The sequence below is a fragment of the Panthera onca genome, chromosome E1 (assembly GCF_046562875.1).
Source record: "Panthera onca isolate mPanOnc1 chromosome E1, mPanOnc1 haplotype 2, whole genome shotgun sequence".
NCBI classification, from domain to species: Eukaryota; Metazoa; Chordata; class Mammalia; order Carnivora; family Felidae; genus Panthera; species Panthera onca.
In genome coordinates, this window is record NC_138352.1 from 33,257,184 (window position 1) to 33,279,492 (window position 22,309).

At 55.9% G+C, this 22,309-nt stretch overlaps 1 protein-coding gene across 5 annotated transcripts in view; it reads right to left on the bottom strand.

Moving 5' to 3' along the window:
• ABR (ABR activator of RhoGEF and GTPase) overlaps positions 1–22,309 on the bottom strand; it is a 182,802-nt gene that overhangs the window by 6,734 nt on the left and 153,759 nt on the right. For 4 of the 5 annotated variants that reach the window (XM_060646871.3, XM_060646874.3, XM_060646872.3 and 1 more), the window contains 4 exons: positions 2,470–2,529; positions 2,110–2,219; positions 1,286–1,425; positions 87–221 (listed from right to left, as the gene is read on the bottom strand). In XM_060646871.3, coding sequence (XP_060502854.1) covers positions 87–221; positions 1,286–1,425; positions 2,110–2,219; positions 2,470–2,529 — 445 coding nt within the window. Of the gene's footprint in view, positions 1–86; positions 222–1,285; positions 1,426–2,109; positions 2,220–2,469; positions 2,530–16,376; positions 18,004–22,309 lie in introns of those variants that run through there. The other variant, XM_060646875.3, reaches the window with a different exon arrangement.

Genomic DNA, 22,309 nt, shown 5'->3' on the forward strand with positions numbered 1-22,309 from the left:
CAAGGGAAGCCACGGATCTCTTGGTCCTCACTTTGCGGTCAGGGAAGTCTGGCTCAGCCCAGCCCTCGGGTCCCCCAGAACCTCACCGATGCCCTCCATGAAGGCTGGGTAAAGTCGGTCTGTGAGGAGGGGCTCGGGCAGCTCCCGGAAGTAGAGCTTGAGGGTGCCGGCGATGGCATTGATGTCCATGTCGCTCAGCATCAGCAGGATGTCCTTGTTATCTGCAGAGGAAGTGCGCAGTCAGGTCTGTGGCGGCCTGAGCCCCTCTCTTCCACATAGTCCTCATCTGGGCGGGTGGGCCTGTTCTGTCCCACACAACACGGCCAGGGGAGCCCCCCACCCACTCTGTGTCTGCTCTGGTCTCCCCAGGAAGGGCAGGAATGTAGGTAGTGCCCACAGGTGGTCTGTGACTCAGCCCCGGGGTGGGGGTAGGAGGGGAGCACAGTTCACCATCCAGAGTTTTGGAGCCACATTCACACCACATGTCAGACACCCTCTTTGGAATCTCCCCACTGCTAAGCCTCTCTCTGGAAGGCAGTGCACATTTTTTACACCTAAAATCATGTTCTGACGAAGCCTCAGCTTCCAGGTTGCACAGGGGAGCCATGCCAGCACATCCCCAGCCCCTCACCCCAGGCTTCCTGAACACAGGCCCCACCTCAGCTCTCATGGAATCAGCACTGCCCGGCCAGTTCAGGTTTCCTGACTATTGCAGTGTGAACCAACAAGATGAAGGAAAGAAGAATCAGAAAGGTCAGGACCCACCACTGAGGAGTTTACAGGGCTAGGGGAGCAATGCCCCTCCCAAAGGGTGCTCAGGGCTCTGGAGATAGCAAAGGGGAGCCCGGGCCAGCCAGTTCAGGCTTAAAGCCCTTTAGATTCCTTACAGCCCACCAGGCACCAGGGAGCTGGCAAGAAAGCCAGGAACACTGGAGTAAGAAAGATCTGAGTTTCAGTCAGGCTCAAACCTACAAGCTGGGCGATCCCGAGCAAGCGACTTGGCCTCTCTGAGCCTCAGTTCCTCACCTATGGCAATGGATAACAGATTGGAGGGGAGGAGGATCACAAGAAAATACAGGTGGAGTCCTTGCTTTAGAGACTCAGAGATGACCCACCACGTGCCACATTGGACTGTGATTCACAGACCAAGGCTCCTCTGCCATCAGCTACTTAGGGCCTCTCTGTGGAGAAGGCTTCCAGTTCTTCCAGGCTCCCCTAGCAGGTGGCTGAGCCTCTCAGAGTGCCCTCTGCCCACCACTGCCCAGGTGGGGCCTACCAGACTCACTGGCATCAAAGACGGCCTTCAGCGCCTGGATGTCGGTGGCCACCCCTGATATCCGGTAGATGCCGACCTCCTCGATGCCCCTCTTCTCCACCTCCTCCACACACTGCCGCACGATGTAGGGCACCTTGGAGCGCTCCCGCCTGGTGGGGAGGGGAGGGGAGGGGAGGGGGTGGTAGAGGGCCTCCCCGTGATGGCTACGGGTAACCCCAACTCTGCGCACCTTGGCCTTGGAAGGCACTAGCCTCTGGCGTCAGGGGGTAGGGCCCAAGAAAGGGCTAAGAGGCTGTGCCACACACACCCCACCCAGCCAGCCCAAGGCCTGCCTGCTGAGGGACAGCAAGGGACAAAGGCAGGAGGAAGGCTTGGGAGAGAAGCCCAAAGACTCTGAGAAAAGAATGTTCCTTAGAGCACAGATCTCAGGTTCAAATGCTTACGGGGGACCAACAGGGAGTCCACTGAGGACTCAGGTCCTCAGGTCCTGGGAAGGGGAGACAGGAGGTGGCGGGCAGACGGGCGCGTCCCCCTTCCTGAGGGGCAGCAACCCCTTGGAGTCCAGCCCGCTGCTGCCAAGCCTCAGTGGTCACAGCCTCTCGTTCATTACAAGAAGCTGACAGCCTGGGAGTCTCGCAATCTCCCAGTGCTCAAATGCTGGCTTGTTGATCTCTAAAGCACTGGGGAAGACAGAGACAGACCTCTGCGGGCCACTTTCGGCCTCCAAACTGGCCATCCACTGAGCTGGAGGGTGACTGACTAGGGGCTGACGGGGGCTGGCAGGGGGCCCGGGCACTCATGCCAGCACTCAATATGCCGGAGGCGGCACCTACTTAGTCACCACGCTGATCTTCACGCCGAAGACTCCAGTCTGCTTTTTGGACGGGGTCCTCTTTAGGCTCATATCTCGGCTGGTGAACTTCATGGAGAATTCCACTTTGATCTGGTTGGGGGTACGGCAGGCACAAGTCCCCCGGGGCATGAGTGCCTCCAGAATGCAGGGGTCCCCTCCCCGTAGGGCCACGTCCACCACCCAGGGCTCCCCGCAACACCTGCAGGGTGGGAGTGGGCAGGGTGCCGGCAGTGTAGGGGGGAATGGGCCGGGCTGAGGGGACAGGGGTAAGACGGCACCCTGGGGACAGCAGCCAGAGGCCCACCCATTGTGCAGACATTTCCTGTGTCTCTGGGCTCACCCCGTTCATCTCAATCACATCCGTGTGCCAGTTCTTGGTTTCTACAGTTTGTGGATCCAACTGCAGAGAAAGGAAGAAAGAGAACATGAGTGAGAGGGATGCAGATGGCAGCTCAGGGGCGAGCCAGAGCTCTCTGCTGGCCAGCAGCTGCTCATATGCGGGCGACATGGTCAGGAAGGCAGAACTGGGGCCTGAGGCTTCTCTTGAAATCAACCCTTCAGGGAGGCTCCAGCCCCCGGCCCTCCTGTCTGTCCTGGCTAGTAAAGGACTCCCCTACTCCGTGAAGGAGCCAGGACAGACTGGTAGGCACTCTGGCCCATCACATCTCATTCGTTAGTCACTACCACCCTCTGAGATGGGTATTAACACCCCACCTCACAGACCAGAAACCGAGGCTCACAAACAATAGGCAACTTATTCAACTACCAGGACTGGGGTGGACGGGAGGGTCTGTAGCCTGTGCACATGGAGGTGCTGAGTGGGAGGCGGGAGAGGTTAGGGGGTCCATCTCAGGGGTCAGGCTGCCTGGCTCTGAATCCTGGCTCTGCTGCTTCCAGGTGTGTGACCCTGGGAAGTTTCAACCTCGGCTAAGCCATCAGTTCCCTGCAGCAGCCAGTAGCAGAACCTGTCTTGCCAGATTGTTGGGAAGACTGAGTGAGATAACAGTGGGTGGGCAGCTGGCCCCCAAGGAAGAAAACACTCCTGTAGGGGAATCCCCCCAGATTGGACTGGAGCCCCAGGAAGTGGGGGTAACCGGGGAGTCTCAGGCGCACCTAGGTGGCTCAGTCGGTTAAGCGTCCAACTCTTGGTTCTGGCTCGGGTCATGATCTCACAGTTTTGTGAGTTTGAGCCCCGAGTCGGGCTCTGTGTTGGCAAAGCCTGCTTGGGATTCTCTGTCTCCCTCTCTCTCTCTGCCCCTCCCCCACTCCCCCTGTCTCAGTATCTCTCTTGGAATAAATGTTAAACTTAAAAAAAAAAAAAAATTAAAACAGGGGCGCCCGAGTGGCTGAGTCGGTTAAGCGTCTGACTTTGGCTCAGGTCATATTCTTGTGGTTCCTGAGTTCGAGCCCCGCGTCAGAAGTCAGGCTCTGTGCTGACAGCTCGCAGCCTCTCTCTCTGCCCCTCCCCAACCCATGCTCTGTCTCTGTCTCTCTCAAAAATAAACATAAAAAAATTAAAACAAACAAAAAAGCAGGGGAGGCTCAGAGATATTCCTCACAGGGGATCAGACAGGACTCCGTTTCTCTCAGTGGCCTTCAAACTGTTTTTCCTTGTGCACCCACACAATCATCTTGAAAAAACTATGCACTCCCTGGCCCATTTTCAACTCAACATCTGAGTATTTCCAAAGCAAGTTTCAATAGTTGCAAAGGATAGAACTTCCAGGATAATGTAAATATTTACATCTTAAAACACAAACTGCTACATGATTCTCTTCAATGTATTCAGTGGAATCCAGTTACCACAGTGATTTGATGCACCGTCATCTATTTAAAAAATACAAGCTCTTCTTTCCCTCGTACAAACCCTGTGTCATTTCTTTTTCTCCCTGGATTTGTTGTTATTCTACTTCTCCTAAAGAATTTTCTCCTAGTTTGTACTTTTCTGTCTTAAAGGCTTTCATTCTTCACTCTATTACATGTTGCTTCAACAAAAATATCTGTACAAATGGCAAGGAAATACTTCCTGGGGCCACAAGGCTCCAAATATTCAAAACATGTCCTAGATTAGTTATTACAATGACTAGCAGCACACAATAAAAAAACTAACCAACACATTACGAATAGTTATTAATAAATATTCAGTAGCAAAGTACTATTTTGACGGGACTGCATCTCTTCATGAGACAGGTAGAACATTTTTCTGTGTGTGTGTGTGTGTGTGTGTGTGTGAATGTTATGTTTTGCTAGGGTGGAACTGGGTACAGCCTCAAATACCGCTTCTGTGTGTGCATGTGTGTGTGTAAGTGTCTTGTTTTTTTTGTAAGCTCTACACCCAACATGGGGCTTCAATTCATGACCCTGAGATCAAGAGTCGCACGCTCTTCCGACTGAGCCAGCCAGGCGCCCCTGGTTTTGTTTTTAAAGATGTAAAGGATGGAACATCTTGTTCATATAAATAACTAGATGGGGCTGAAAATAGTTTTATTACAGCAACATTATATGATTCTTTATGCTATTTCCTCCTCTTTTGCCTTAAATTGCATATATACCTATCATCAAAAATTTTGTTTTTATTTTTATTTTTGAGAGAGAAGGTGCAAACGAGGGAGCGAGGCCACGTGGGGGAGGGGCAGGAAGAGAATCCTAGGCAGGCTCTGCGCTGTCAGTGCATATCCCGACGCAGGGGCTCGATCTCAGGAACATCAGATGTTGACCTGAGCTGAAATCAAGAGTCGGATGCTTAACCGACTGAGCCACCCTGGCGCCCCCCAAAATTTATTTTAAATGACTTCTCAGCTGACAATTTCCATCAGTTTTGTGGAAAGCAAAGAAGTGGAACGCACCCGACTTGTAACTGGGCCTTTAGTGTCTTTTACTTTCTCAACACCTACACCTACATTTCAAGAGGCCCCGTGCTGTTGGCCACCCAGGGGGCCTTGGTGCCCTGGGCTATGCTCTGCAGTGAGTCCTGGGCTCCCCAGCAGAGGAAGGGAGGCGAAGGTGAAAGGCTTTTCTCAGGCAGATTGCTTTGTGGTAATAGCACCTGTGGGAGTTGAGAGTCTGCAGACTGATGCTCTGAAAACTCTCCCTGCCCACACACCCCCTGGAAAAGCTCTCTGCACCCTCAGGAGTGTGTGTGCAGCAGTGTGAACACCATTGTTCTAGCAGGCCCACACCACAGAGGAAAACGATCAGGTCAGCCCGGAGTGGGCTGGGCCCTGGAGCTTCCTATAGCTCCAAGTAAGTCCTTCCAGCACCTTCTATCATCCACGCCAGCTGCGGGCAGGTGGCAGTGGGGCCGGGGGGGGGGGGGGGGGGTTCTGCATGTGGGCCAGCTTTGGTCCAGGCCCAGCCTCTAGCAATTGGTTCCCTGCCCAGAGGAGAGATGGAATTGAGAAGGGGACAGAGGAAGAGCAGTGTGGATAGGACCGAGCAACCCCCATGCTCCCCAACTCTGCCCCAGCACCTCCTCAAACACACAAGGGAAGCCTGGCTGTTGTCCAGGCTCGTTACTTCAGAAGATTTGGAGCCAAGCATCCTACTGGGTCCCAAAGGAAGCCCCGGAACCTCCCTCTCCCTAAACCTTTTTTATCTCAAACCCTCACCAGGCCTGTAGCACAGGCTGACCCTTATCGTTCCCTCCTGCCATCCAGAATGCTGGCTCTTGGACATAGGGCCGGGTCTGTCCCCAGCCCTATCCTCTAGCAGTGGCCACCTGGAGTAGAGAGCTAAACGGTGCTTTGTCAACTGCGGCTACCACCTTTGGGTCACACAATCTGGACGGACCAGGCCCTTTTAACTCTGGTTTTTCCAGCCATTGGCATATGCCTCAGGCCGATTCCATGGTTCCGGCACCTAACGCCCCTCCTGTGCTCTAACCACCCATGATCTGGCACCTCCTGGCAGTTGCCATGGACTAGGGAGCCAGTGGTCCCTCCCTGGGTCCTGGAGTGGCATCTGGACACAGCCAAGTGGGGATGCACAGGGATTGAGAGTCAGGCCTATCTGGGTCCAAATGACTGCTCTTCTTCCACTCCCCTGTGTGAATCTGGGCAAGTCACTTAAACCTCCTTGAACCTCAACTTCCTCATAGGGCATCCATAGCACCTCAGAGGACTGTTACGGAAAATACTAACAGAACTAATGCATTCTGATCATTTTATAGGAGTCTGGCATGATGGATGACAAACCCTTCACACACAGCATCTCAGTTAATCATCATAACAAGCCTGTGGGGTTTAAGCCTTTTTTAGCCGCCCCCATTTTACAGATGAGGACACTGAGGCTTAAAGGGAGCAAGGAACTTGCCCAGCGCCGCACACCTAGGAACTGAGAGCTGAGGCACAAAATCAAGTCTCCCCGACTTACCTACTCTGCCAACCCTGCAAAATAAGGTGTAAAGGACCTAGCTGGTGTCTGTGCCTCGCGGCAACAAGACATGAGCTGTTTCCATGATTTGCTTAGAAAGGAGACATTAGGCCTCCCGGTGCCTGGTCTGACACCACAGGCAGGCCTGGGTGCTGGAGGGCTGCCTCCAGTACAATTCAGCCATTCTCTCCCTCCCCATCGTTTCCATTCTAGCTGCTAAGCGGCAACCTTACATTTTCCTGGGAGCATGTGAGACATAGGAAAGGCCACTCCTGATGTTAAGGCCAAGTTCTAGCCCTGCTTCTTCCAGAAAGCCTTCCTTGGATACCCCCAGGCCTTCAGTTCCCTTCTGCATTCCTGCTGGCACTGAGACCCTGTCCCTCTGCAGCCTGCTGGCACCATTTGCTGTCATTTCACACACTCCAGCCTGTCTGAGGCCAAGTCTGAGGAAGGTGGCACTTCTGTGTCTTCCTGGGAGTCCCCACCGCTGCCATATTCTGGATCCCCTTTGCAGGTGTGGCCCTGGTATGCTCCAGGGAGGCCCGCCTAGCCCCTTGGTGTCTTGACAATGAAGTTCTGTCTCTCAGCAGGCCAGCAGCCTCCAGAAACCAAGACTATTTTCAGGACATCACTTAAATACAGAGAAGGGAGGGTGAGGAGTGGAGAGGAACGTGGCACATTTTCCAGAGAAATGATGCTGCCTGAACTACTGTGGCTATTTATAACCCCTGGGAAATGTGGACTCTGCTATTTCCTGATTAGATTAGTGCCGGGGGCGGAAGAGCCAGCCCCCAGGATGTGAGCGGACAGGAACACCTGACCACTTACCCGCCAGTCCCAGCAGATAGATGCCCCCCCGCCACTGGCCCTGGGGAGCGGGTACCTAGGGGCTGCCAGATCACCTGAGAGGGGGGAGACAGATGGGGCTGTGAAGAGCCAGGCTGGGGGAGACCCCCAGAGGACTCCTCCTTCACCCTACAGGTAATACACATGCCGCTGGGGCTCCCCCACGGTGGGGCCCAGGCAGGAGACAGAAATGAGCCACAGGACATCCGGGAGAAAGTCATGAACAAGAGGGCCACACACAGCCACCGGGAGCACCTCAATTATGTTGTTTGCCTTTGCATTTAGGCAAAGGTCGGGTCATGGCTGCACATTCAGACCTCTGCTAAGGAGACAGCTGACCTTGGGGATGGATGTCCACAAGAGAACTACCAGGTCACCTGCACTGAAATCCTTCCTGCGCTTGGAATCCTGCATTCCTGCTCAGGAGACGGAGGCGTACATTCTCAGAGTGAATGCGGCAGGTAGTTGGGTAGCTGCTTCCCCACCTCACATCTCGGCCAGGAAACCCCAGCGGCCTCACAGGGGCGCTGACGGGATCGGAGGACAGGACGGCAGGGGAGGATGCTCTGAGCTCACCTAGGCGACCTGTGGATGGCGGTTGTGACTCGTTCTGCAGGAACATCCTCAAGGGTCCCCTCTGAGAAGCCTAACCCCTTCCTCCCAACCCGTTTCTCGCCAGCCTGGGGCAGGTGACCCCAGTGGATCTCCTTCCCTCTGTTCATGGCCACCTCTCAGTGCTGGGGCTTTCAGAGGCACCAGTGAGTCTGGAGTCCCCACTGCTGCTCCCCTGGGTGGGTGACACAGCCCACGTTCAAACCCAAGTCCTTCTGATGGTGGCCCACAGCCTTCCCACAGTGCCACACTCCCATAGCCAGGCAGCTCGCCCAAAAGCCTTCTGGTGATTTCTGCCACTGCCCCTTCCCACACGCCCTCACAGGGGGCCTGTGGTGGTACCACGCTGTCTATGGGCAGTGGGGATAACCAGATGGAACTGACAGCTACAGTCCCAGTGGGAGGGGACAAAGGGGCACAGAGCAGCCATCGGTGTGTTACTTTGGGATGTAACACAAGGGCTCACTGGGTGACGAGGACCCATGAAGACAGTATTCACCAGGGACCCCAGGGGCTCCGAGGCCCACCCCCACCCCCTCCCCACAGCCCCTTGGCTCGGAGTCCCTTTCCTCAGAACCTCACCCTGTCATTTCCACAGCACAGCCCCGAGGCCCTGCGGAGCCTGCCCGATCCCTGACCTCTTGTCCCTGGGGGCCTCGCTTCTGCTTTCACTCCAGCGCTGCTCTACCCTTGGCTTTCTGAGTCCGGAGCCTGGCATCCCGGGCCTGTCCTGGGAGGTGGCATGGACTTCTCTCGAAGCCAGACTCGTTTGTAGGGCTAATAAAAACTAAGTGCTTCTTAACAAGAAGGACAGCAAATCCAGGATACTGGAGTCGTCACCCTCAGAGGTGAACGGGGTGCTGAATGGAAGGTAGACATGGCTGGCAGTGTTTCTGGGGATGCCTGCCAGAGGCCGAGTGCTGGGCTGTGGAGACCAGGCCCTGAGCCAGGCGTCCTGACGGCAGTACATTTCCTGTGTCTCCCAGGCCGGTGGCCACGGTGGCGGTACCGGGCTGGCCTTCTCCTGCCCTCCCCCAAGTGTGTCCACATGCTCTGGGCTGGGTCCCCTTGGGACACCCAGGCCAGCCTGTCATTGGGACAGACCACAGGCGTGAGAGGCATGGTAAGGCTGGCAACAGGGGAACCGGGGAGCTGCCAAAGCCTGCCTCTCCTCCCTCTCGGGAAGGGTACTAGAGGATTCCGTCAACGTGGCTGCTCTGAGAGAAGCTCACAGAGAGGCAGGGAGGGGTGGCAGGAGGACGCCAGGGCCTATATCCTGGCTTCCAGCTCAGCAGCTGGGCCTGGGGAAACCATGGTCAGGCTCAGAAACTCACCCCGTTTTCCCAGGGGTTGACTCCCCCACCGTTAGGCCAAACAGGTTGCTGGAGTGCCCCTCCAGCACTCACCCTGCAGGGTCAAGGTACCCTCTCCCAGGCCCGCTGCATGATAGGCTTGTGCAGACTCTGTACTGCAAGGCACCAGGATCTCGCCTCCCTTTCCCCCGCCCCCCTGGACTTTGAAGTTCTCAGAGGCCCACATATGGAAAGGGTTTAGCAGCTCTGAATGAGGCTTTTATTGAAGCCAGGTTAGCCTCATAGCACCCACTGTGACCTGCCTTCCCCAGCGGTCTGCATTCCAGTGGCTCAGCCTGCCCTCAACCCTGGGCTGCCTCGGGAGACCCCCAAGGCTGGGGGCATCTCTCCCAGAGCCCTGGGACCCTGCCTTCCTCAGGGCTGGCCCGTACACACTGCCTTCCCTGCTCCAGACAGCCTGGACATTTCACCCCAGAACCGGGCCCCAGGCTAACAGCCAGGAAGTTGCCTTGCCTCGGCTCAGGGCCATACTGGGGGCACCAGGGTAATGAAGGCAGGGTTGCTCTTGGGAAAAGGAACTGGCTGCGGCCAAAACAACACAGAGGCAGCCCAGAGCAGCCTCATCTCCAGAGTCAGGAGTGGGAGGCTGAGGTCCTGAGCAGGAAGTTTCATGCTAATTGCCATGGGAAGGCCAAGGGCCTGCCGGACCACCACGGGCTCGGTGGCCTCCCTCTGGACTCAGAGTGCTTCGGTGAGCATTGTGAAAGTCCTACTCTGAAGCTGACCTCATCCTGCCTGACCAGGCCAGGAACACAGTCTGGGCACAGAGCCTGTTCGTGAGAATGAGTAGCCCTGGCGATTCTGCTGCCTGTGCCCGCGCCGAAGGGCCTCTCAGTGCACTCTTGCCCTGGTCCCACAGGCCGCGAGTCCCCAAGCAGCAAGGCACCCTATCCAGGGCACCCGGCCCTGACCCCTTGAGTTCTATGACCACCCAGACAACCGGGCAACTGAGGATCAGTCATAGGCCCCCACGGGGCTCTGGACCTCCACCTTGCAGGGCGGCATGCTGGCTGAGAGCAGAGTTTAAGTGCTGGCTCCTGGACTAAGCCACTCAGGTCACGCTGGGTCAGTCCCTGAGCCCGTTTCCTCATGTAAAACAGACTAGATAATATTAGCACCTCTTAGGTTATCACCTCTCACATTGCGGCTAGGAATGACCTGGTACTCAGCAAGTGCTCAAAGTGTGTCTGCATCACTAAAACCAGGCTTAAGCTCCCCAGGGGCTTCCCACTGTGCTGAGATTAAAAGCTGAACTCCTTATCACGGCCTGCCAGGTCCTACCCAATTTGGCCACTGCCTGCTCCATCCAGGGTGATCTCCTATACTCTCCCGTGGCCTCTGTCTGCTTCTAAATACGCTATGGCCACCCCGGCCACAGGGTTTTCACTTTGCCTGTTCCTCTGCCTGGAATGCACTATCCTGGATCTTTCCAGAATCCTTTTGTCATTTAGATCTTAGTTCAAGGAGCACCTGGGTGGTTCAGTTGGTTAAGCATCTGACTCTTGATTTGGCTCAGGTCATGATCAGGCGGTGAGATTGAGCCCTAAGTCAGGATCTGCACTGAATCACACTGCTTGGGATTCTCTCTCTCTGCCCCTCCCCTGCTTGTGCTGTCTCTCAAAATAAACAAACGCTAAAAAAAAATTAAAAAAATAATAAAAAAAATCTTAGTTCAAAATTACCTCTTCAGGCAAGGCCTCTCCCTTCTCATTACTCTCTAATCTATTACCCAATTTTATTTTCTTCCCAGCACTTGTCCAGCCTGAAATGATCTCATTTATTGCCTGACTCCCTCTGTAGACAGAAAGTTCCATGAGATTAAGGGTTCTCTGCCTTCTCTGAGCACCTAGTACATGGAAGGCACCCATCAATATTCAGAGACCAAATGAATCAAGTGGGATGTGGGGGGTGGAGAGAAAGCAATGCCTTTCCACCAAGGCTCCTTTAGGACAGGGGTCAAGAAGTCTCATGTTTCCTGCTCACCTCTCAGCTCCTTTGTTCAGTGAATGGCTGGCCTTGGCCCAGGGGCAGCCCTGTGACCTCTCCCACCCAGACTTTCTCAGCGTGTTGAGAGTTTAAGACTTAGGAACAGGAATCTTGAGACATGGCCAAAATCATCACATGAGCTGGATCTAGGAGATCATCCTGTTCAGCTCCTTCATGATACTGATGCCAGAGAATCAAAAAGGTGAAGAGATTTGGCCAAGGTCACACAGCCAGTAAAGACAGCAGGCTCAGAGTTAGAAAAATAAGGCCTCTTGACTCCCACCAGCCTGGTGCCCTCTCTGGCATCCTGTGCCGCATGAGCCCGAAGGGCGGGGTGCTCCAAGGAGGAGGCCAGGACACAAACAAGGCTTCAAGCATGTGATGGGAAGCAGAGCTGTGGCTGTCACTGCTCTGGCTGTGCCCATCTGAGGCACCAACCTTGGCTGGGATCACTGTCCAGGACAGAGAAGGTTCTAGCTCCTGGCTGAGGAAATCACTGTGGAATGACAGGGCCCTCCCAGCCTCTCTGCAGAAGAATCCTAACGGCAAGTTCCCAAGGTGGCTTACCACCTCTCTAGGCTCACCCTGGGGACAAAAGACAATGCAGCAGGGGTGGCCTTAATCTAAAGCTCAGTGGGATCCTGGACTGATTCTGGTTTCTCCCAGGGACTGGGCAGGCAGGTTCCAGACATGGGGGAATGGGTGTTCCTCTAGGATGCTAGGGAGCAGTCAGAACACAAATATCTTTCCTGTCCCCAGCATGAGCTGATAGGGAGAAAGGAAGCCAAGACAGTACTTGCTGACCAGCTCCCGACAATTTGGGAAGCTGGCAGGCAAGGCCACTCAGCAGAGGGCTTTCCAAACTTGTGCTCCCTGACCAGTGCCTGGCAACTCCCCCAAACTAGCTCCTGCAGAAGTTTCTGGGTTCTTTCCAAAATGTCTGCCCTCCTGTGGCCTCGCTGCCTCTGGATACTCCTGCAACACTGGGCTCTGACAGCTCTGGCCTTTCAGGAACCACCTGGGTTGGCAGGCTTAACTCCCCCTGGTCCGGGGCCATCTAAAAGCTGGGGCACCAAGCCCAGCATGGCTGCCTGGCCAAGCCACCTGTGGACCACAGAGATGCTGGAGACAGCCAGTGCCCTTTCTAACCTCCCCAGGTGCAAAGAAACAGCACTTGCCAAGTGCACTTAGAGTAGGGGTTCCTACCTTGGGATCTGTAACTGTATCTAAAACAGCATCCAATTTGTGCATATGGGTGGCTCTGTGTCTGGATGGGGGCTCCATAACCTTCATCAGATTCTTAGAGTTGAGGACCCCTGCTCTGTGGAATCAAATAGCCCTCTTGGGAGCCAGCTCAGTGGAGAAGTAGGGGCACTGGAGGTCAGGAGATCACCCATATGGCCCCAGTGAGCAAGTGCTGTAAGAAGCTTCATGGCTGTGAGAATGTGGGGATGTTACTCCATTCCCCTTTGCTAACTCTCCAGCCAGCCTGATCACAATCCTGGCTCTCACAGAAGCCCAGGAGGTAAATGGGCTGGCCACAGGGGTCTCCAGCCTGAGGGAGAGGCACTATTGTCCCTTTCCTACAGCTGAGGGATCACTATAGGGGTGCAAGTGGGCACGTGAATGATTAAGACATAGACACGGGTCTCTTCCCTCTAGCAGATATGGCAGAGGAGGCGGGGCAGGGGGCGAGGGGCAGGGCAGTGTGTGGGCAGCCAGGGCAGGATAGATGTCTACTGCATAAGGTTTCAAGATCTTTCTTGGCATCCAGAGCCAGATTATGAAATACAGTTAATGAGCCCAAGATGTACCTGTATCTGATAGCCTAGCACCCTTATACCCTCCACACCTAGAACAGCCAGGGGATGGCTGTGTGAGCCTCGGGGATATACGCATGGTTTGAGTATCCGGTGATACCTGTTAGGAAGAACTGTCAAGTTCAATGACAGACTCTGGGAGGGGCTAGGAGCTGTCCTGTGGTCACAGTCAAGATGGCAAAGAGAAGGACCTGAGCCCTAAGGTTCCCCAGACAAGTGACCCAAAGGGGGCTCCCATCCTGTCCTTCCTCAGGCAACACTTCTGACCCTCCCCAGAAATAGAGGGAAGCAAACCCTATCACAGACACTCTGGGGTTCAGCAGGAAACACTTCCATTTACCTTGCTGGCCTCTGGCTTCTTGGCAGAAGTTCTTTTGAGGCAGGGGATTCCCAACGCCCTGTGGCAACCCCTGAAGCAGAGCCAAAGTCATCAAGAACTGTCCTCAACCCCCCCCTCCCCGGCATCCTCTGGGCCCTGCCAGTTCAGCCTCAGTCCCCACCTCCAGGCAACCCCCCCACCCCGCCCCTTGCCCAATGCTTCTGGCTTGGCCTCTGCCTCATGGGGGGCCTGCTAGCTTCTCTATGGCTCCCACAAGTGACCCCATTAAAACCTTTGGATACTTCAGGGGGTGGGGGATGGGCCTCCTCCTTCAGCCTCTCTCTCTGCAAAGTGCAAACCAGGGCCCCAGGAGCAGGTGCGATGGGAGGAAGAGCAGGCGCTGAGCCTCATCTCTGGTAGTGTGATTGAAGCGCAAAATTAAAAAACAAGAAATTAAAAAGGAAAGGAAAAGGAAAGCAGAAACGCGAAGCGGTGTCGAGAGCCCTGGTGGAGCCCGCAAACCCAAATGCCACGTGTCTCCTCTGCTAAACGCTTTGCACCACACGCCAACTGCCAAGTCAGAGGCCAGAATGAGGCTTCAGACCCAGAACTCCCCTTGGGGATACGAACAACCCCAAACACAGCCCCCTGGGACCCAGAGGGAAGCCCCTTCCAGCAGCTGCAGAGGCCCCACAGGTTAATACTAACTAGGACTGTCCCATCTGAACACATTCTTTAGCCCCAGCAAGGGGTCCCCAGATAAGTTACATACACCCCCTCCAGCCTTTAACAAATCTTTAGTGAAAAGGGAGCAGGAGGGCCACAGGTGTCTTGGCATCCACAGCATCAAATCCTCAGGGCAAAGTTGATGAGGAGTTAATGGGCGACCCCGCCTGCCAGGCTGGGTGGTACCTGGCGCCCTTCCCCCATGCCACCTAAGCTGCTGCCTGATCCTAGTCCCCTCCCTGGCTGACAGTGAGCCGCCTGCCCTGCAAAAAATAGGTTAATGCAGCTGGGGAAAGAAGGGGAGTGGGCAGAGGGCCTGGCCCCCCAGGCCCGCCTGTTCACCCACCAGCCTGGGTACAGTTAGGCAGGCTCAGCAGGGTGAATGAATGTCCCGCCATGCAGACCCTCGTGTCTGTGACACTGACATACTTTGTCACACAGCGGGAACTAAAGGACCAAATCCCTGGCCACACAGGGTACCCTAGTGCCAGAGCCACCCTGCGGTTGCACGGATAACAATCGCCTCAGCTGCTCAGCACCTGGCTGGCCTGCCACCCTTGCCCAGAGGGTACCACCAGACGTGGAGATACAAGAGGCCCCCAGAGGCAAAGCTGCCTAAAGAATTCCTGAGGCGGATTCTTGATTTTGCCAGTCACACACGCACGGCGAAAGAACAGAAAGTCTGGGATTTGAGGGGTTGAAAAATTGCCCCCTACCTGCCAGGCACCTCCCCAAAGGCACAGGTAAACCAGAAAGGCTCTGTTTGGCTGGCACCAGGCCAGGAACCTGCTGGGGCAGTTTCTTGCCAACCTGGAGGTTTGGGAATGGACAATGAGCTTTGGGCTGGTGTCTGCTGGCCTCAGCAGGGGCCGGGGAGGGGGGTGCAGGGAAGGGACGGCTCCGGGCTGCCGGGCACAGAGAGCTGCCTCAGCACAGAGGGGCGACGGGAGCAGCTGAGGCCAGCAGGGCTCTGCTAGCCTGGTCCCTGGAGATGCTGAAGGTGACACAGGGGCCAACGCAGGACAGCTCAAGTTGCTGCCTGTCCAGCACTTTCCAAGACTGATGTCACCTCTGGGAGGTCAAGTATGTCCCACTGGCAAGGGGTGAAACTAGACAAGGAGCCAACAGGCCCAAGATCCCTTCCTCTTGGCAGGTGCTGGCTGGAGGTAAAGACCTACACAGAGGGTCTCCCTTCCCCTCCTCCCCAAGCTGCAGGATGGCTTGGAAATCTCCATCAGCCACAGCCACAGCCTCCCTTGAAGGATGGGCATGGCCCTTGCCAGCGAGGACAGGCACCCTGCGACATCTTGCTTAGGCAGTGAATTCAGGGCACAGTTATCAAGTGCTTACTGTGTACTAGGTGCTGGGTCTGGTTCCTCCTCAGATGCCTGATGCCAGGGCCCAAAGCCAGCCCCTAGGCAGCCTGCCCAGCTGCAGGACAGTCGGCTTCTATCTCAGATTTTAATCCCCACCAAGGTCTGGGGCTGCAGGCAGGACAGGCAGTCCGCCCTGGCACAGCTTGGTCTAGGCTGCCTGCTGGGTCAGGAAACCCCTGGCACGCTGACTGGGTTGCCTGATGCCCAGCTGGAACTGGGCCAGCAGTCATCTGGGTGGTCCCTGACAAGGCAGGCCCCTGGAGGCTGTAGCCCCCAGACTCAGCACCACCACCACCTCCACACCGTGCTCCCGTCCTCCCTGGTGGGGCATGATGCCCACAGCCCCGTACAAAGAAGTCTTACATGGCCAGTGGTGTTGAGTGCTTCTGCCAGTGCCCCTCAGCAATGTCCACGGGATTCCGGAAGGGGGTCCCACAGGGGGTGGGCACCCTGAGTAGGGGGAACTGAGACCCAGGAGCCCCTTGCTTAACCGTTCACATTCCTGCCTGTATAGACTCAGAAAGGAGCCAGGCTGTCCTCTCCCACAGGAGACAACAACCCCCCTTTTCCTGAGACAGGGACAGATGCAAAGAAAACAGCCAGGGTCAGGGGTGGGGGTGGCAACAGCATTAATCATCAAATTAAGGCCACTTACAACAGACCCACATGCCTACCCCAGCCTCTGTCCTAGGACTCGGTAATCAGGCAGGAGCTGTAGCGGATCTCCAAGGGGGGTTGGGGGGGGGGGGGGACAGAGCGGCCCCAGCAGTCCCCGGCCCTCCCACCCACGCAGGTCCCCCTTCCCCCCCTCCTAGCACCTTTTGGCGGAGCAGCTTGCTGCGCACCCGGCCCCAGAGCCGGGCGCCCGTGTTGGGGGGCCGCTTGCTCCCTGGCTCCTCCAGCCGATCCAGGCAGCAGCGCTCCAGGGGCTCACAGACCGCCTTCAGGCTGCAGTCGGGCTGAGGCAGAATGTCGGTCATGCCGGCGGCAGCAGGACCCGGCCCGGACTACAACCGGGCCTGCGGTGCCAGCTCCGGGGACACGGGAGAGGCAGAGGCGCGGGCAGCCTGGCCGCCGGGGCTCAGCTGCAGCGGCGAAGATAGAGGGAGCGTGCGGAGCGCTCAGCCCCCGGGCTGGCCTGGACTGTTACTCCAGCCGGACAGGGAAGCGCATGGTGTGCGGCTCCGCTTTCTCCTCCCCTCCCCGGAGACTGCCTCCCAGAGGAGCGCACCGGTGGCGGCGGGCCCTCTTCTCCGCCTGCTGGTCCGCGCCAGGCTCGCAGGGACGCCCCAGTGCGTGCGCCACGGACCTCCCGAGACCGCGCGGGGACCCGCCCCCACCGAAGGAAGTGACTCAAAGGAGGCGCTGGCGGCTGCCCCTCCAAAAAACCCAACCTCCGGGTTTTAACTCTTGGCAGCCTGGGGCTCCAGCTCACCGACCCTCAGCCCAAGTACTGAATAAAGTTTGACAAGCAGCTAAACACAATCCAGTCCATTCCCCTCTCCATCCGCGGCTAACCCCTTCACCACCAGGCTGCTCCCTGGGGGCCTGGGGGATGTGAGGGGGGCTTGGGAGGAAGCCAGAGGGGGGTCTGCAGGGGGCAGGAGCTGCGTTCTGGCCATGGACAACTGCCCTTGTCCCAGGCAAAGGTCCTGCACTGCCCTGGAGTTCTGCTTCCCCTACTCTCAACTCCTGCCCCCAGGCACCTCCCCGGATGCCAATTTGGTGACAGGACCAGACATGTGTGGACTGGCACTCACAAACCACCTCTTCGGAATGTAAAGAATAACGAAGTTCTCCAGTGGGGCAGCCTCCTGGGCTCTAGGGGTCTGGAAGGAACTGGTCACCATGGGCCATTCTCCAAGGACATGAGCAAAAGCCAAGAATGACACTGGTTACAAATGCCCAGCAAGAGGTGCCCCTCACACAGCCACTTTTAACAGTGGCCGCATGCACTTCACCAGAAAAACCCCAAACAGTTTTGTGCTGCCGCGGGCAGAGCCACTTTGGCAAAGGGCAATCAGCCACTTTGTCTGGGCTGGGTGGCTCGGAAGACAGAGAAGAACGAACTTGTTCTTTACCCTCAAGTTGGTAAACATTCTAACCAGAGTGAGAAATGAATCACCAAGTTAGAGCCTGGTGTTGGGGTGGGGGTGGGGGGAAGGCCCCCAGATGGTTAGGGTACACAAAACCCAGAGACATCACATTATGCAGAGCTGGGCTCACAGCAGGAAGGAAACCAACGTTTTCAGGATGCCAACCACGAGCCAGGTCTCATGCAAAGGGCTTTCAGATATCCAACTGCATTTAGGCCTTACAACTTTTGTGATGCCTGTGTTACTGTCTCCATTTTCTGAGTTTTGAGGACTGGGGCTCAGGGAGGGAAAATTCTTGCCTGAGGTCACACAACTGTAGCTGGGGAGTGACAGGTCTCTTTCAAAGCTTCTGGTGCTCACAACCGCTGGGCCTCACTGAAGTGTGGCTGGTTCTTTTTTTTCCTTTTTAAAATATTATTATTTATTTATTTATTTGAGAGAGAGAGAGAGAGAGAGAGAGAAAGAGAGTGAGCGAGTGCGTGCAAGCATGAGCAGGGGAGGGGCAGGGGGAGAGAAAGAGAGAGAATCCCAAGCAGGCTCCATGTTCAGCATGGAGCCCGACGCAGGGATTCACTGCAAAGAAAGCCAAGACCTGGTCATAATAAAAGCCACCCTTTACCGAGCATTTACGGTGTGATGGGCACCGTGCTAAGCCACATGGATTAACTCACTTCGTGATTCCTCAACCTTACGAAGTCAGTACCAGCACCCCCATTTTCCATTTGAGGAAATGAAGGAGACCGGAAGTTGAGCACCCTACCCAAGGCCATGCTGGGTCCAGCCAGAACAGGCCCGGCGGACAGCACCACTGTCGTATCCTGCATTGCAGGATCTGGTTCTGCACTCCCTCTGCCTGGCGGGTAGAAGTGGGGTCCTGGAGCTCTGCTGGGCTCTGGGTGTCCCTGCAGGGTGGCCGGGCCAGCTCCATCTGTTCTAGGGCTCCACACTCCACACCTGCTTCTACACAGCGCAGACAGGGCTAAGCTGCCAAGGCTGCACGGAGTCTCCTCACATCTGAGCCAAAGTTGCCCAAAGTCGCAGCAGCTAAACACGGCCGGCCCATGACACCTTGCCCGGTACTCCCTGAGGGGGAGAGAAAGAGACCCACAGAGGCAGGGACATATCTGTGTCCCCTGCCCAGCTGAGGCCTGAGGCCCCCTATCCCTCCTGACCCATCCCTAATCTGCCTCTCCCAGGGCACCAGATGCTCCCTCTGAAGAGAGTCTTCCTCCAGTCCCACAAGGGGCCAGGCAGGTTCCCCACCCTGGCTGTCACAAAACCCATTCCTCCAGGAAGGCGTCGCTCACTGCTGCAGTCTTCACTTCTCCAACTCATTCATTTCATTCAAGAGGCGCTGACTGAGGGCCTGGCTATGTGTTTGACCCTGGGTGTGGGGCTGAGGAATCATCACAGACATGAATCGAAAGTCTGTGCTTGACAAGGCTGAGAGCCCAAGAGAAGAGCAAGACATGGGCTTAAATACCTTTAACAGGCAGCAGAAAAGCACTCCCTCACTTGACACATATCAAGTGTGTGCCTACCATGTGCCTGCCATACCCAGATGGCCAAAGCATCACCTTAGCTCTCATGAAACCCAGTCTTAGGCCTTAAGAAGAGCACAGATAAAGTGCAATGACAGTTGAAGGAAAGGAGAGCAAATTTCTAGTCAGAGGAACCGCAGAAGGCTTCTTGGAGGAGGAGGGGTTGGCATGAGCCTTGAGAGCTGTGGAAAAAGGCCATCCGCTTGGCTTTCCTCTGCAACCCTTCAGCTGACGTGCAACCGCTGGTTGTGTAACTGGCTGGGAAGGTGCCATTAACATCTCTGACCATGTCGATACGCTTGGTACCATCAGCTGGTTAACTTCAAAACTGGACCCTTGCTGCCTTTCTAAGGTTCTCTTCCTTCTATCTGGGTCATATGCCACAGGGTACAGTTTACTCCCCCAAACTGCACCCTGTGGGACAAGGTGTGCCTCCCCCACCACTGGATGTGTGGGAGAAGGGAGGCAGTCTAGATCCTGTTCCCAAAGCCCTATGCTTGCCTGTCATAGGAACCCCAGGCTCAATACTTGTCTGGGTAAAGCAAACTCTGATTGGGTGAAAGCTGGCCAACTGGTCTCCATGGCGACATAAGCGCCTTAGCAGATGGGTAGCCGAGTTGGGAGGCTCTTCCCTTGAGATGTTCATCTTTCCCTTCCTCCCCGTGGGCTGGGGGCTCTCTCTGGGACAGCACAGATTTGCCTTCTCTTCCCTAAGCCTGACTCACTCCTTCCTGGAATCAATGGTCTAGGAGCAGGCTGCAGGGGGTTTGTGCAAGACAAATGTTCCCAGTCACTTCCTCAAAAGCGACCGTCTGAATTCCAGTCCCTCCAGCCCACCACAGACCCTTCCTCATCTTTGCTGGATGGGCTAGGCTTAGGCTGTCCTGACCACCCAGGAAAGGACTGCATCCCCTTCCCCCTTCTGTCCATCCCTTCCGTCCAGCCACACCTGGCAGAACCCGCCGCTGAGGACATGCAAGGGCCCCCTGTCTGGATAAACAGAGCCTGGGCGGGAAGGCCCACACGAACAGATGTCGCTGTCTTTGGAATTAAAAACATTCCTAGTAGACTGTCCTGTCTTCCCTCATCCCTTCTCTGCACCCCCCACTTCCAGGCTCTCTGCAGAAGGAACAAGAAGGGCCGCCCTTAGGGAGGTGCAGGTTAGGTTCCACCTAAGGAGGGGTGTATATCTGGGGCGGTTGGGGCCAGGCACCCAGCACAAGCCTGCATGAGGCAAAATCGGGTTAAAGTGATCAGTAGCGGCATCACTGAAGAAAAAAAGGTCAACAGGGAATAGATGCAGCCTGAGATGTGTGGGCGGGAGAGGCAGGGACTGCCACCAGTGCTGCCTTGGTGACAGCTGGGGGTGGGGACGGCTTCCAGGCAAATCCTCCAGCCTGTGAATGCTAGGAAGAAGGTTCTTTCTCAGGACTTTGGGATGCTGCTGCCACTTCTCTGGAGTGACCCCCTTTTCCGCAGAAGACTTCCCTCTTCTCCCCCAGCCCAGACTAGAACCCTGATCCTCTATCCCTGGGATTGCACTGAGGATGGGGAGCAGAGCTGGGGAGCAAGGTGGTGGTGGACAGCATGATGGAGTCTGAAGCTGGAGGGCTGCAGAAAGGAAGCCCGAGGCAGTCCCCGCCCAAAGACAGGCACAGGAGTCCAGCCTGAGAGAACCAGCAGGGCCAGCAGCCGGAGCCCAGACAGACCGGGGCCCTCGTGCAGGGTGTGCAAACTGGCGGGGCAGGTGGTACATCCCAGAGCAGCTGTGAGAAAGCACGAGGACACTCCCCTTAAGATTCCTGGCTCTGTATCCCTGCATCCTTAATGTGTGTTCTCACCTCCTTCTGTACTTATCCTATAGAACTATACCAAATGGCACATCCCTGGCAACCCCTAGTGATTCTCATGGCATATTTGGTCATGGAAATGGCTGGAAAACCCACTGGAGACTTTGGGAACATCTCGCTTATCTAAAACAAACCCCACCCAGGGACAGAGCGGGAAGAACACACCTACCGTGTCCTTCTATTTGTTCCCCATACAACTCATGGCCAGACCAGCACCCAGACCCCTTTGACTTCTTGCCTGCTCCTTCTCACCAGAAGGAGGTATGTGGCCAGGGTCTCCCAGCACAGTGTTGGGGGAGAGGCAGCCCCCCCCCCCCCCCGCCCCAGGCCTCATGCTGAAGACACAACAGCCTCAAACAGGAAGGTTTGAAAGTAAGTCAGGATCCAGTGAGGCCCTATGCCTTTTTTTCTCCTGCTCTATGATTAACCAACTCTTTTCCACTCAACTCTCAGCTCCAAATAAACAGAAGAAAGCTCCTGGGAGCCAGGGAACCTGGGCAAGAGTCCTGCCTGGTCACTGGAGACTCAGGAGCCACTTTCTCTCTCTGAGCTCAGTTTCCACACCTGTTAAAACAGGGGCTTGGACCAGACAAATGGTCATCAATGCTTTTTTTTTTTTTTTTTTTTTTTTGCAGAGGACACTCTCTGCCTTTCTTTCCAAATGAAATCTTATACCAAAGTCTCCCTGCCCCCCAGTCAGATAAAAACAGAAGAAAGAAGAGGCCCCTGGCTAAAGCCCAGGATGGATGGGGTGCTCCAGGTCCCTCCCAGCAACCCCTAAGCTCAGTAGGCAGAACCTGGAGCCCCTTAGCCTCCTTCCAGGGGATGGTTCTCATGAGAACTGCTGTTTCTCTTAACCACAGCCATTGGCCCCTGCTTGCCCTCAGGGCGGGGAGATGTGGAGGCTGGGGAGATGAGGGGCTTTTTAAGGAGACTTCCAGGTCAGAGTCCTGGCTCTGAACTCGTGTCTTATCTCTACTTTTCTCTTTGCTTTGGGAAAGCTGTGGGCCTCTGCTTTGCTGGTGTGGGTTCCCTTCGGAGGCCTTCCAAATGGATAACACTCACCGAGTCATTCAGGCTGGTGCTTTCTGGGTCACCTTGGTCCTGAAGCCAGTACAGCCCAGCTCTTGCCTCTAAGGGTATGAGCAGGCTAGGCTGTGCCCAGCCTCTCCTGTCCCAGCTCACGGGAAGTGGGCTGCGCCTGGGGGTCAGACCCTTGCGGAGTGCCACCACTGCTCACACCCTTCAGTGCCGTGGCAAAGGC